This window comes from Taurulus bubalis (assembly GCF_910589615.1).
Source record: "Taurulus bubalis genome assembly, chromosome: 8".
NCBI classification, from domain to species: domain Eukaryota; kingdom Metazoa; phylum Chordata; class Actinopteri; order Perciformes; family Cottidae; genus Taurulus; species Taurulus bubalis.
This window is the reverse complement of record NC_136596.1, coordinates 11,123,318-11,137,399: the sequence shown is the minus strand read 5'-3', so window position 1 is coordinate 11,137,399 and position 14,082 is coordinate 11,123,318. Positions and strand designations below refer to the sequence as shown.

The 14,082-nt window shown below is 41.2% G+C and overlaps 1 protein-coding gene across 1 annotated transcript; it reads left to right on the top strand.

Annotated features, from left to right (window-relative positions):
• Positions 1-905: 905 nt before the first annotated feature.
• Positions 906-6,994, top strand: plekha2 (pleckstrin homology domain containing A2; the record flags this gene model as incomplete). Its single annotated transcript, XM_079222477.1, has 11 exons — positions 906-1,046; positions 1,176-1,232; positions 1,757-1,805; positions 1,940-2,037; positions 3,154-3,285; positions 3,503-3,592; positions 3,681-3,749; positions 3,845-3,915; positions 4,174-4,237; positions 5,179-5,256; positions 5,375-6,994. The coding sequence occupies 11 exons, from the start codon at positions 906-908 to the stop codon at positions 5,810-5,812; spliced, it is 1,287 nt and encodes a 428-aa protein (XP_079078603.1). The 3' UTR covers positions 5,813-6,994.
• Positions 6,995-14,082: the final 7,088 nt, after the last annotated feature.

Below are 14,082 nucleotides of genomic sequence, written 5' to 3'. Positions count from 1 at the left end.
AACCCACTAATTGTTCAAAGCATTTTCAAAATGAAGCATTTTTCTGACTTGCTTCGACAATAGTGTTCCACAAGGCCAGTGAAGGTGCAGCCTACAAGTCTGTTATTTCTCACTGTCTATGTTTGCCTGTGCTTTGTTGGGCCATTTGTATGGATGTATTCATGGAAATATTCAGTTAAGTCTTTTCAATAAATTAAATGATGGCACTGTGTGGAATATGTAGTGTGATTGTCTGCAGAGATGCAAAAGAGCAGATGGCCAGAAAGTCCCCTTAGGAACTTGAGGAGGATGCAATTATAAAATAGAGCTCTCATCATCCCAAAGGTTTTCTGGCAAGTCCCTCCCAAAAAAGTAAAAAAGTACTTTCATGTACAGATATCCATTGACAAAGTTGTCCTGGAAGGCAAACAATATGGAAATGCCATAAGCATACCTGAATGACGGCGCTGAATGAGTCTTTATTTTGTTGAGAAATAAGTCAGCAACTCAGTGATTCACATGCATGGCATCAGTTTAATGAATGCATCCCACCAATCCTCCCTCCTCTTTTTCCCTCCCTCCCTCCCCTCTCTCTTCCCTGGGCAGTGGAAATGTGCGTGTGTGCAGTTCTTGAGTGCAGTCTGTAATTTTTGGCTGTGGTGGAGGCCTCGGGCTTCAGGGTTTGCTGCTCAGCCTCAATCACGTCACATGAAAAACTGCTGAGTGCGAGCGGGTCTCTTTCTTCGTGTGTGTGTGTGTGTGCGTGTGCGTGTGCATTTGAACAGTAAATGAAAGTTGGGTTTATCCCTCACATCTGTTTGTCTCTTTCTTTCTGACCGGTGCGTCCATCTCCTCCTCTTGCTCCCTTTACATTTTTGCCTCTCACTGTCCGTCTGTGTGTCCCAGTGACATGTGATAGCAGCAGCATGCCGTACGTGGACCGGTTGAACCGAGTATGCGGCTTTCTGGACGTCGAGGAGAAGGAGAACAGCTGCCGCTTCCAGAGGCGATACTTTATCCTGGACACGCAGGAAAATGTTCTGCTGTGGTATATGGACAACCCTCAGGTGCGCCACACATACATGCATGACACACACTTGCACAAACGGCAAGAGGAAGTAAAATTCACCAATAGGATCAGTGTAACCTTGGACTCTGAGCCAATGACGGGTCTGTGTGTTTGTGTTTGCATGCAGAACTTGCCCAGTGGAACTAGCTTTGTTGGCAGCCTGAGAGTAACCTACATCTCTAAGGTAAACCATTTCACTTTGCTGTGGGTTGTAGTGAACGTAATGTGCAGTAGAGGAGACTTCTGAGCAGTGTGGACACACGCCCTACATCCAAATAGAAACATGTAAATGGGGTGCACCAGATCGAAGACATCCATCACTAACGGTCACATGCAGAAGAAGACTTGGTGAAGTTTTCCAGATGTCAGAGTGCTCGCTGAGCTAAGTGGAGATAATGACATCTGTAGTGCTGACAGCTCCTTCCTGGACAGTCTGAGTCAAAGAAACAGCAAATATATTGAATGTTTCTGCTCTTCACTTCTCTTTTTTGTCTCCTCTCTTTTCCTTTCCTTTCCTCTCCCCTTCTCTCCTTTTGTCTTATGTCCTATTCTTTCCTTCTGTCTCCCCTCTCCTTGCCCTTTTGTCTCCTCGTCTCTCCTTTGGTCTTCTTTCCTTTTCTGTTTACACCTCTCTTCTCATTTTGTCTCCACTCCTTTCTTTCCTCTTGTCTTCTCTCCTTTCCCCTTTGTCTCCTCTTCTCCTCTCAGGTGAGTGAAGCTACAGCGAAGCAAAAGCCAAAGACAGAGTTCTGCTTTGGTGAGTTTTTCAGAGAAACTCTGAGTAATGCTTATGCATTAGTGCACAATGACATTAATTTTCTTTTCACATGAGATACAATTATATAATGCAGTTGTTGTGGATCTTCATCAAATTGATGTCTATCTCTGTAGTCATCAATGCAGTTTCGCGGAGGTACTTCCTCCAAGCCAACGATGTGACTGACATGAGGGACTGGGTGGCTGCTCTCAATAAGGCCAGCAAGATCACTGTGAGTGCAACAAGCACACCTGCACACATACATGATATTTGAACCAGACGTGTTTGTCTAATGTGTGGTTAGAAAAAGGCTAAACTAGCAGATATTTATTTCCACCTGAGCACAGGAAGCGCTGACGTGACTGAAACCAGTTTGGCCCGAGTGGGCTAAAACACTGTCGTGCTGCCAACTGATACCCTCTCACACACAGGAAATTGTGAATGTGCACAATTATAAGTGATAGAACACACACACACACACACACACACGTCACTGTGTTGGAGGTGTCAAAACACCTTTGTGTTTGTGAACATGCTATTATTTGCGTATTATTTGTGCATGTTCTGCGAGATGGACAAGGCCTCATTTACTACCGACACCCAGGTGACAGAAGAGTGTTTCTCTTTCTCGCTCACCTGCACACTGACACAGGAAGCATTGTCGCTCACTCTCTCTTTCACTTCCCCTTCGATGGGAGGGCCTCTTCGTTGCCTTTTCTCAGCTTCCACTGCCTCAATGAAACCTACAATAATACTTTTTAAAGCAGAATGGACCTGATGTAAATGCAGTAATGAAAGTAAAGCATTGACTGAATTTCACATATTTATTCACAAATGATGGATTGATTCAAATTAAGCCCTTCACATGAAATTTATATTATTATTTTTGCTTCTCCAATTTGTATAAATAGTACTTCCAGTTTATACATAGCAAAACAAATGTACTTGAAATTACGATTATTGTAGCTCTTGTTCCTCTTGAATGAACGTATTGAATTCATGTTGGACTACATGTATATATTGTACAAAATAAAACTAAAGTAATCAAAAAACTAAGTAATAAAACAAAGTTAATATATTGAACCATAACTTGTCTTTGACTTTCAGTCATACAATATCTGTTCCCTGTTTTTGTGTCAAGTGCCCGGTAAAGAATGATAAGAGTCAAACAACCACATACTGTGTTGGATGTTTTCATGTAGAACATATTACGATTGCACTGTTGCAGCACCGAGACTCCAAGTGGGAAAGAAACCTCTAACCCCAGGCAATTAGTAGCCAGCGTTATCCATTGAGCTGTGCTTGTTGATGCGATGCTAGTTGATGATATCCTACCGGCTGCTGACAGGTTCCTAAGTCTGGCCCTGCAGCTCCGAGGTCCGATGTGACCACAGTAATCAGCAACACTCAGGGAGGAAGGAGACAGCACGCCTACAAGACTGAGATCATCGGTGGCGTGGTGGTGCACACTCCCATCCAGGTAATGAAGAGGAAGCTGCAACCATTGTGGTTACTATGACAGTAGCAAAGGCCACTGATGATGCTAGAAGCCAGAATTGTGGATCATTGTTTTTGTCTGTGCTTGCTCTCAGCCTCCAAAACCAATGTGTGTGTAATCTGATGTATTTTGAAGATGGCGGTTACATTGGCCACAATCGTTGTAGGATATTGAAGATGGTGGTGATGAAATGTTTCAGAGGGAGAGCGAAGAGTCGGAAGGGAGGGAGAGGAAGGGAAACAGGCCGGGAGTGCTGAGGTGTGGTTACTGTGTCAAACAAGGGAATGTGGTGAGTACACAGCCACTTATAAAATCTGTGTTTGAATATAGAAATATGCATGTGGAAACTGTAGTGTGTGTGTGTCTGTGTGTTTCAGAGGAAGAGCTGGAAGAGGAGGTTTTTCACCCTGGATGACAATGCAGTCAGTTACTACAAGTCTGAGATGGTGAGGAGCCAGACTTTTTGTGTTTCCTTTTCTCACATGTTGATGACTGTGGTCTTTGTCTATCCATGTCTGAATTGTGCTTACATGTGTCCCAGGATAAGGAGCCTCTCCGAGCTGTCCCACTGAGGGACATTCAGAAGGTCCACGAATGTCTTGTCAAGTCAGGGTGAGTCAAATGTGAATCACTCTACTTTCTCTCTGGTTATCTCTCCAATAAATATTCAGTTAGGGAAATATTGCACTTTGAAAAGATAGGAACAGCATAAACAAACAATAGGCAAACATAGATGTCAGTAGTTTTAGATTCAGATATTCAGGGACGTTTATCCTCAACCCCTAACCCTTGTACACTGCTAAATACTATCTTGCCTTCACTTGAGCCACTGTTTTACTCAACACCATCATCTTCCACTGTGTGTGCCAGGGATCTCCTGCTGAGAGACAACCTGTTTGAGATCATCACCAGCTCCCGAACCTTCTACATTCAGGTACGGTCTTACTGTTATACCTACACATCAGAGGCTTAGTTCCTCACAAGTTTTAAATTATGTTGGGAGCTCTCTGGATGTGCATGATTAGATATAAATGAATTTGTTAGTCAGAGCAGAGAGGATCTGTATTCGCAGGTGTATCTGTTGTTGTTTTCTCTAAATGCTCTGCTGCTGATGTGTGGCACGGGTTCTTTTTTTAGGAGCATGAAAAGTTTGTTTTTGTGAAATGGGCAAAGCCATCTGTTAGCATAAACATAATAACAACTTGTCGCCACCTCCTGGGAGAACAGAACAGGAGAGAGAGAGAGAGAGAGAGAGAGAGAGAGAGAGAGAGAGAGAGAGAGAGAGAGAGAGAGAGAGAGAGAGAGAGAGAGAGAGAGAGAGAGAGAGAGAGAGAGAGAGAGAGAGAGAGAGAGAGAGAGAGAGAGAGAGAGATTATTTTTGTCTGCGCAAAAAAAGGGAAGCATGACAAACATTTAGTAAACCAAAAAAACATGCATAATTAAAATCACATTACACCGAGACCATGTTCATAGTGGAAGTGCAGACAGCAAAGTGGAAAATCAACTATAAACTAAAATTAAACGTGAATTATGGTTAAGAATTAGAGCAGGTCATTGATATCTCAAAGTGATAAAACACATGTTAAACACAACAAAGGATGATTATTTGCATTATTTAATAATCTGGGAAGTATGTTTTTATTTATCTGTATTTACTCTGAAACGTGACACTTTTTCTCGTAACGTCAAAGATTTCTTTGCTTGTGGTTATTAGGATACTTTTTTTTTTTTCATGACAGTAAGAAAAGTAAAAAGTAAAAAATATAGAATATCATAAAAGATACATATAATTGTTCAGATATAATAGCACGCGTAAAAATAAGTGCAGATATGCAGTGCTGCAAGGCTTTATCTTCTGGTAATGTGTTTCTACAGACCGACTCTCCAGAGGAGATGCATGGCTGGATCCGGGACATTGAGTTGAAGATCCAGGACTTCAGAGGTCCCCCTAAGGTAACTCTGTTGTCTCTCCTCTTGACGCAAACAAATCTTCAATCCTTTCTCACGGTACATTCTTGAAAACTCCAGGATATGAAAAACACTGATCATGTTACTGTCTCTCTCATTGCAGGGTTTTTCATTTAGACGTGGGTCTTCTCTCTATCGAAGTCACAACGCCTCCTCGGTGTCTCAAGGTCAACAGAGCGAAGAACGCCGACCTGCACTGGTCAAGTCCTGCTCTGTGGCACCGGGCTGGCAGCCCTGGACGCCTGTCCCTCCGTGTGAGCCCTCCATCCTGGATGCAGAGGATGAAGACAGTGCTTTCAGCCCTGTGCACACCTTGCCTTCGCTGTCCTCCTCCTCCACCTCTTCCTCAACCTCCTCCTCCTCCAACTCCCTCACCGCCACAACCCCTTGCCCCTACGCCAATCCAGCACTGGGGATCCTCACAGCGTCTGGAGATGTGGCCAGCGGGCGTCGGAGGCACCGCTCGCAACCTCAGCCTCACACCGGCTGCAGCTTCCCCTTCAGCCTGGACGAAGACGGCATCCGCACCACAGACGTCTAAGTTCAGTGAAGTCTGTCCAGACTCCTGTTTGGACTTGACAGTTGGTACCTGCTTTAAAATGAATGTGACTGGTAATAATAGTATTCCCTGCTCATGAAGTGACACTGTGAAACATCTGCCTCATCGCCATGATGTGCGATGGGGGCCTCCTGCTCGTCTTGCAGCTGTATTGCAGACGAAGTACGCACCCAGCTGGAAGGGGACCAAGAGGCGCAGTGTTTGTTGTTCACAGGACTGTGAAGAAGTACGATGGAGTGTTTTTAGTGCAACTTCCTCTGAAAACTTGAATAATCTTGTTGTTATTTGTTCTTACAGACTAACACATTATGGCACATGCTTTCAGTCTGTTGCACCTGGCTTCCCTCGGAGATGTCACTCTGTCATAAAGAACGTGTTTCCACCCCTGATAGAAGTATTCACCAAAAACTGTTTAAGGCATTTAAACACATTAGTGTCCATGTTTCTTTTATATTCAAGCTCATCTTCACAAAATGCATTGAAAATATTGTGTTTTTTTGTTTATTTTGAGACCTGCAGTGTTTTTTCATCTATCTTCCTGAAACGCATGTTATATGACTTTTCTTCATTAATAATTAACAATCATTTGTTTACTAACATCTAATCAGGTGTCTGGGGGAAAGTATGAGTATAGAGCTCATACAAAAGGTACAACTGAATGAGGGCTCTTCTGTTGTCATCAGCAACTTTTATATGTTCGCATGTTTTATACATGAGCTTTTAATACTTCAAAGAAGATCAACTTTCAGTTAACTGTGACTCCTCTCTTAGCTTTTAACACGGTACCGTAATGTACAGCAGTGTTTTAGATGGTACTTGTCGTAGAATGTACTGCCAACATCAAAGTCCAGTTGATCAGCTCGTTGACAGCTTTGTAAATGTGATTTTCTTATTCCAGCATTATGTGGGAAAATGTGCCACTACTTCTGGTAATTTAACTGTAATTCTGCACTTTGCTTTTCTCATTGTAACTTGTGTTTTTTGCTTTGTTTTTTTTTTGCTTTCACAGCAGATTGTACAGCTTCCTCTGAGATGATGCCTCAGATACTTTGTATTGTTATACCAGTAGTCTCAACCCTCCTCAGGTTCACCTCAAGACTTCCTTGATGTGGTACCATGTTCACGGCTGTTTCCGTTTTCTGAAGCTGTGTGCACTCGTCTGCCTGCATAGAGAGTTAATTTTCTTTCTTGTACATTAAATGATGCTTTTTATTTGTCTTGTTTGAGTTGTTTTTGATCAACTCGAAAGTTAAACATTTGTTTCAGTTTGACTTTTCTCATTCTCTGCATTCCAGTGTCAATCCACATTTTGCACCACAGATAGTGCACATTAACTGGACATTTTCTAAATTATTTTTTGATAGAAGGGTTGGTAATAAGACTTTTAAAGTTTTCTTTTCTTACTTTTTTTTCTCTCCTAAAGGGGAAAAATGTCCCAACTGCCAGGCACATCAGGGCCAATGTATTTGGCCTTTAACACAGCCACCCTTAACACATGCATGCACACCATACACATGCCAATCTAGTGGCCAGCGGCTGTGTTAACTGAAGTGTTTCACACGTCCAGTGCAAAGGTCCATTCGGTAAAATGCCTAAAACTCGGTCCTGACCTCGGTCCACTTCCCTCTCTGCCTCCCAGTGCAGCTGTGTGGCTGCAGGACAGACGACAGCAAAATGTCTCCACTGAACAGTTTAAATTGTGTTTTAGGTAAATAGAAAAGGCCCTGCGTGCCTGTGAAATGTCAGCTGTGTTGAAATGAGTTTTCAGTCTGTTAAAGACAGAGCTCCTCTAGGTACTGAGAGAAATCCAAGCAGAAACACGCGTTAGGGCGGCCCAGTCGTGATAAAGAGAGGGATGCAAGTTTAAGAAAAGAAAAAAAATGAAAGGACGGTGTTTATTTGTGAAAAACTGAATATTAAAAACCCTCTTAATTGTTATGCCCTTTAACACACTGATCATAAACCTCCCAACAATATAATCAACTTCTCTGGTTAGCATCTCATTTCCATCAATACTCTTTCACAACCTTTATTGGATAGGATATAATATGTACTTTATTCAAGGGGAAATTTGGTTATGGCAGCAGCAATCAGTTATAAGACATTCAAGAAAATTAAATAATAAAAGTGCAAAAATGCAAAGTATATGAAATGTGTAAATAAATACAGTATATACCGTGAAAACAGTGCTAGGGATGTTGATGTACATAGGATCTGACCAGGGGTGATTTATTATAAAGTCTTATTGCAGTGGGCAGGAATGTTCTTCTGTATTTATGTGCAAACGGTTTGAGAGACAATGAAGAGGTAAAGGTCTGAAAAATGACAACACACAATAAGCCTTCGAGGTTGAATTCTTTTCTGTGTGTGTGCACAAACATAATTTAAAGGTCACGCTGCACTTCAGTTTGACGCCTGTGAGTGACAGGCAGCTCTGAGGGCAGACTGCCCCCTAAATGTTAATGTTCCCACATGGATGAATCTGCACCACACCGCTCTGTCTCTCCCTCCTTCTCTGCCTCTTTCTGATGCCATCACACTGGTGATTTATGTTGCTCTAAATACAGTCATGTTCCTGTAGCTGGATGCTTATGCTTTATTACTACAGTTGCAGTACAGGCGGTTAATATATGTATGACGAAGACAAGTACAATGTTTGTTTCTTTTGGACTTTGACGCATTGATTTATTTGCTTTCCACTGTCCCACTGTTATTTCCCTGTTTGCAGAAGTAGGCCACTAGAGGGAGCTGTAAGACGACACACACTGATCAGCGCAATATAATGGACGGCTCGAGATGCTCCGAGCTCCTAAAGCAGTCCTGCTCGCATTCAAGCACTCGCTTTGAAACCCTATAAATCTACTCACAGTGGCCATCAGGCCGATTAATATCATTCACAAAATAAAAACATAACAGTAATTATGAATCGAGGATGATGTGCCAGCTGCTAAACAATGACAAAGTACAATAGTTTCCTACTTATGTCCTTGTTACACCTCCCAGTATGTTCCCCTAAAAAATAAAATAATAATAATAATACAATTAGATCGGATCTTCGAATCTACAGTCAATGATCTGAGATGAGAAAAGAATAAACACGGTTGACGATATTAAACAAACCACTTAATTGGCGACAAAGAAGACATATAATTAAGTGATACTGACAAAAGTATTTCAGGAGTAGAGAGAACGTAGTGTCAGTTGTTCATGTGTTGTAAAATCATTACAAATGTGTTGTAAATGATTGGAGCTATAATGGTGATTGGCTTTTTCAAGAGTCGTTCAAGGTCTACGCAGAGTACACACACCCATGCCAAAAAAGTTGATACAATTATATGGATTTAACCAGTGTGGAATGATAAATACAAATGATTAAACTGACAAGATGTAATGACTAAAGATAAGTCTATTGGTCATAGGTCTGGTGATATGTAAACGTCTTCACCTCTAAACCACGAAGTGATCTGATCTGATGGATATTTACAACAACACAGATTACACACACACACACACACACACACACACACACACACACACACACACACACACACACACACACACACACACACACACACACACACACACAAGGACTTTATTGGAGAGCGTAACATTTAACTAAGCGAGTGCAGAAATCAGAGTCTCCCTAACATGTGTAATATGAAGTCATAATAATGTAGACCAGGTTTACCTTCATCTGGACACGGGGCCTCGTCTGGACCGCTGCCAAACTCCCTCCCTCCTCTGTTCCCACATCAGACCACCTTACAAACTGGAGGCTGAGGGGGGTTGGAATGTATTTTACCCTGTGTGATGTGATTGTTTGCAGAGAAATGGGTTGACCTTGCCCTCTTATGCCACACACACACGCACACACTCGCTCTGGCCGAGCTGGAGGTGTGTGAGACAGACCTGCTGAGTGCAGGAGGTCTGGGACCCCGTCACCACTTCCTCCATACAGAGAACAGAGGATCTAGTCAGCTGCAGCCAGGATGGGACAATAATGAGCCGTCCAGCCGCCACCACCACCTCATTTGCCTCTTACTTTTCTTCTGCACAGACCCAAACTGAGGATATACCCCGAAGAGCTACAGTCTAAAAAGCAGTACCCAGTTTGAAAATTGCATTAAATACTCAAAAAACACCAACAAAAAAAAACATGTGGCAGTGTATGTGTTATCGTGTCATGCACAATATTAGGATGTTAAATATTGAGTTTTCAAATAGTTGGCTAAATATTTCATTTTGGAAAGGGAAAAGATTTCAAATTTAATTAAATATTTAAATTCGGTTTCTGATACAAATTACGAAATATCTAACTATCATGTAAAGCTGATTTTTCAATATTGTTTATATATTATATTGTTTTATATATTGTTGTTTTCTATGTTGTTATTAAGCAGAACAGATTTTGGACAAAATTTATGAGTTTTATAAGATGGCCACAACAAAACTGTCACTATCTTATGATTTTGATTCCCGAATTAAAGCTGTGCATTTTTATAAACAACGCCAGAATAAGTCAGTTCAACTTTAAGCTTTAAGAAAATTAGACGGATTATGTTTTATTATTTATGACTATTATTCGATAGTGTGATTGTAAACTTCAACAGAGGACGTTTTACAGAACTTTTGGATGAAATTGTATGTCTTTCAGGAACACGTGAAATAAATTAAATTTTCAAAGTAAATGAACGGACTGCAGAGATGTATCCATCACACTGTTGTTGAATCATAAATAAACGTTTTGTCAAATCACTCCTTTTGACTGGAAAGTTATGATTTATTTAAAAGAGCAGCATTAGTTCCTGACAATATTCCTCACTAACTTTTTGTTTTCAAACAAACAGCAAATTCTCAGAAATATTTATTTCAATTTTACAGTACACAGTATGCAGTATACCCTGTGGCATCAAACGAATAAGTGAACAATATATGCCGATGGTCTATTGATCTGTTTAATTTGCTAATTTGCAAACGCATTTTTCTTCTTTCTTTCAAAAATATAGGTCTTCATTTTGAGTTTATTTCTGTTTAGTTGGAAAGTCAAATAATTGACCTGTGGGTTATAAGATGGCTCAAACCAACTGTAAACCAATACAATGAGTGTGATAATCATATTTCAGGGAAACCCTTCTTAACCGACAGCAACACTCACATATTTCCAGACTTTGGTCTGATCGACATTGGTTAAATAAGCTACCGTATGTTCACTGAACTGATTTTTAAAAATTACAAAAAGTATAGTATATAGGCCTTTTGTAGTTAATAGTGAATAAAAAGCTATTTCAGCAAAGTTAAGGTGTGTTGCCATATTGCTCAAAATCGTGTATATAGGCGACCGATATTATTTAAACTCATCAGTAGAAGACAATCATTATAAGTAAAATATAATTAACGTATTATGTCCCTTTAAACATTTGTGAACTATTTAATGACATAATAATAATAATAAAAACGGCTTCGTTTGTGTCTGTGTATAAATTGTTAAAGGCTTATTGGTATCAGAGCAGATTGGAAACTTGATGGGTCTGTATTTACACACACGCGCACACACACCGGGCACAGATCCAGACTCTCCCAGTGGCTGCGCGCTTTCACTGCAGCAAAAGCTTGTGCGGAGAGGCAGTGCACCGAGCTGCTGGTAACCGGAGGTCTGTCACCGGGGAATTTGACATTTAAACACGGTAAGAGCTGCAGTTGTGGAAACATTTTTTAAACGAAAGATAGGCCCGTGCAGATGCGCAAATACGCGGCACATTTACGCACGAGGATTCCTAACATATCATATGTGTTCTGATTTTGTTACAGTATTTATGTTTCTTATTTTATTGCCTATGTTGTACTTATTTTGAAAAAGCTATATTCGAACTGAACATATCGATAGACTAGTCTTTTCTACAGTAGATTATTTCAGGCTACCTGCCATACATCTCGACACATGGCGTTACACACCACATTCCTTCAACGTATCCTCATACTAAATTAAATACAAATTAACCACAGCATGTTGGCCTCACAGTGACCCCTTCAACTTTCAACTCTGGATGCCTCCAGTTATCAGGATCTACAGTAATCCAATCAAAATGTTGCATGCTGGGGTCAACCCACTGTTGCTGCTGCTGCTGCTGATGATATAGGCCTCGTGTATCTATAATCTACTGTGAGATCATATGTGAGTGTCTCTCATGTGAGATTAGACCTAGGAGTTTTTAATATTTCGGGAATGCAAAACAAATCCTCATCACATCTTGGTGTGTTGCATAGTTACAGTTACTAATAGTCATTTGTGGATTTTTTTGCAGCATAAATAAATCCCGTCATTGGTTAGCTGCATGGTCTTTCTTTTAATAGGATTGGAGTTGAATTACCTCAAAATTAGGTAAAAATAACTCTTTTGCGTTCTATGTTCATCCTGTGGTCTAATTTTCACCTCACATCAATGGAAGGTTTAAAGCAAGGCTAAAATATTTCACGTTTTTCTGATTGTCGCAAAATTAAATGAAAATTGATAATCCAGTTGTTCCAAGTAAAAAAGAGTAGGAGTATCGTTGTGTGTGTGTGTGTGTGTGTGTGTGTGTGTGTGTGTGTGTGTGTGTGTGTGTGTGTGTGTGCGTGTGTGTGATGTGAAGCCAAAAAAACAACGCTGAAAGAGATTTATTGTCACAGTGAAAAATAGCAGTTATAATGAATACAAATGCTTTTAAAAAAACAGATCGTCCTCAACCAACTGTGTTTATGTGCATGTATGTGTGTGCGTGGGCGTGTGTGTGTGTGTGTGTGTGTGCGTGTGTGTGTGCGTGTGTGTGTGCGTGTGTGATTGGCCAGTGTCACAACAGGGATTTGGGCTGCAGATACCGATGCAGCGCGCAGACCTATGGGAGCTCAGGGAAGGCAGAAGGGGGAGGGCAGAGGTTCCGAGGCGGACCTGACTCCATTTGTAATGAAGAATCTGATGAGCGGGTTTCAGATCAGGGCTGCCGCTGAGTCGGTGAGGACATTAAAGAGAGGAGCGATATAAATGAGGAGGAACTTACATCCGCTTTGAACGGATTTCAGCCTTTGCATCCGGCGGTGACGCGGAGTTGGTGGAGCGGTCGAGCCGCGGACTGAGCGCAGAGTGACGGACAGCGGAGTGAGAAACAACCCGACGCAATTTCGGAGCTGCACAGGGCACATGGTGGATTTTTGAGAACCGACGCTCAATCATTTGAACTGTTGGATTTAAAAGATAATTTAGTGGGAATTACAGCAAGCAGAAAAAAGGAAAAAAAAGCAGGCGGCTGAGCGCGCAGGAGCAGGATGAGCGTGTTTTCTGCAGGGAGAGCAGAGCAGTGCGTTTGAGGTAAAGGCCCTCAGGGAGACCATGCAAAATACACACACACGCACGCACACGAACACACAAACACTCACACGGGTCAGGCAGACTGTGGTTTGCTTATTTAATGTCAGTGATATGCACTTTAAGAGCTGCTTCAATTTTTAAACCACATGTAGGCTGTAAAAACAATTCAAGCTCCGATATACTGTCATGCCTTAAGGTTGACATACAAAATATGAGTAATAATGCGAGCAATGTTACCTCTGTAGTTATGATGCAGACACCTGGATTTGTATATCACATACGTATGCATGACCAATAGCAAGCAAGTGCCATGCCATCATTAACAAAAACAATGTTAAAGTTCAAATTCACATTTAATACAATTTTAAATGGAAACCGGAAGGTTATTGGACCAGTTACAATGTAAGTCAATGCAATGTAACGTTATCCATCATCTTGCTACTATTTTACAAATAGAGGATCATAAGTTATTTGTGGTTTATACCAACATTGACCGCCTTTTCCTTTACAAACCTGCACATCAACTGTCCAACAGTTTGTGTTACATCAGCCTTATTCTTAGTTTATAGTGTTTTGTCCTATCAATTGCAAAAATATATACAAAATATATTTATTAATATTTTTTACATGATAGATCTTCACACTGGCCTTAATTTCCCTTCAATTTAGTGGGTCACTATCAATATGAAATGTTCAGTGACAGCCATCAAAATATATCAAACAACTTGCCTCTGTTGTTCACCCAGTGTGTTTATGTGTGTGTGTGTGTGTGTGTGTGTGTGTGTGTGTGTGTGTGTGTGTGTGTGTGTGTGTGTGTGGTTGTGTGTGTGTGTGTGTGTGTGTGTGTGTGTGTGTGTGTGTGTGTGTGTGTATGTGCGTGCGTGCGTGCGTGTGCGTGTGTCAGTGGGAC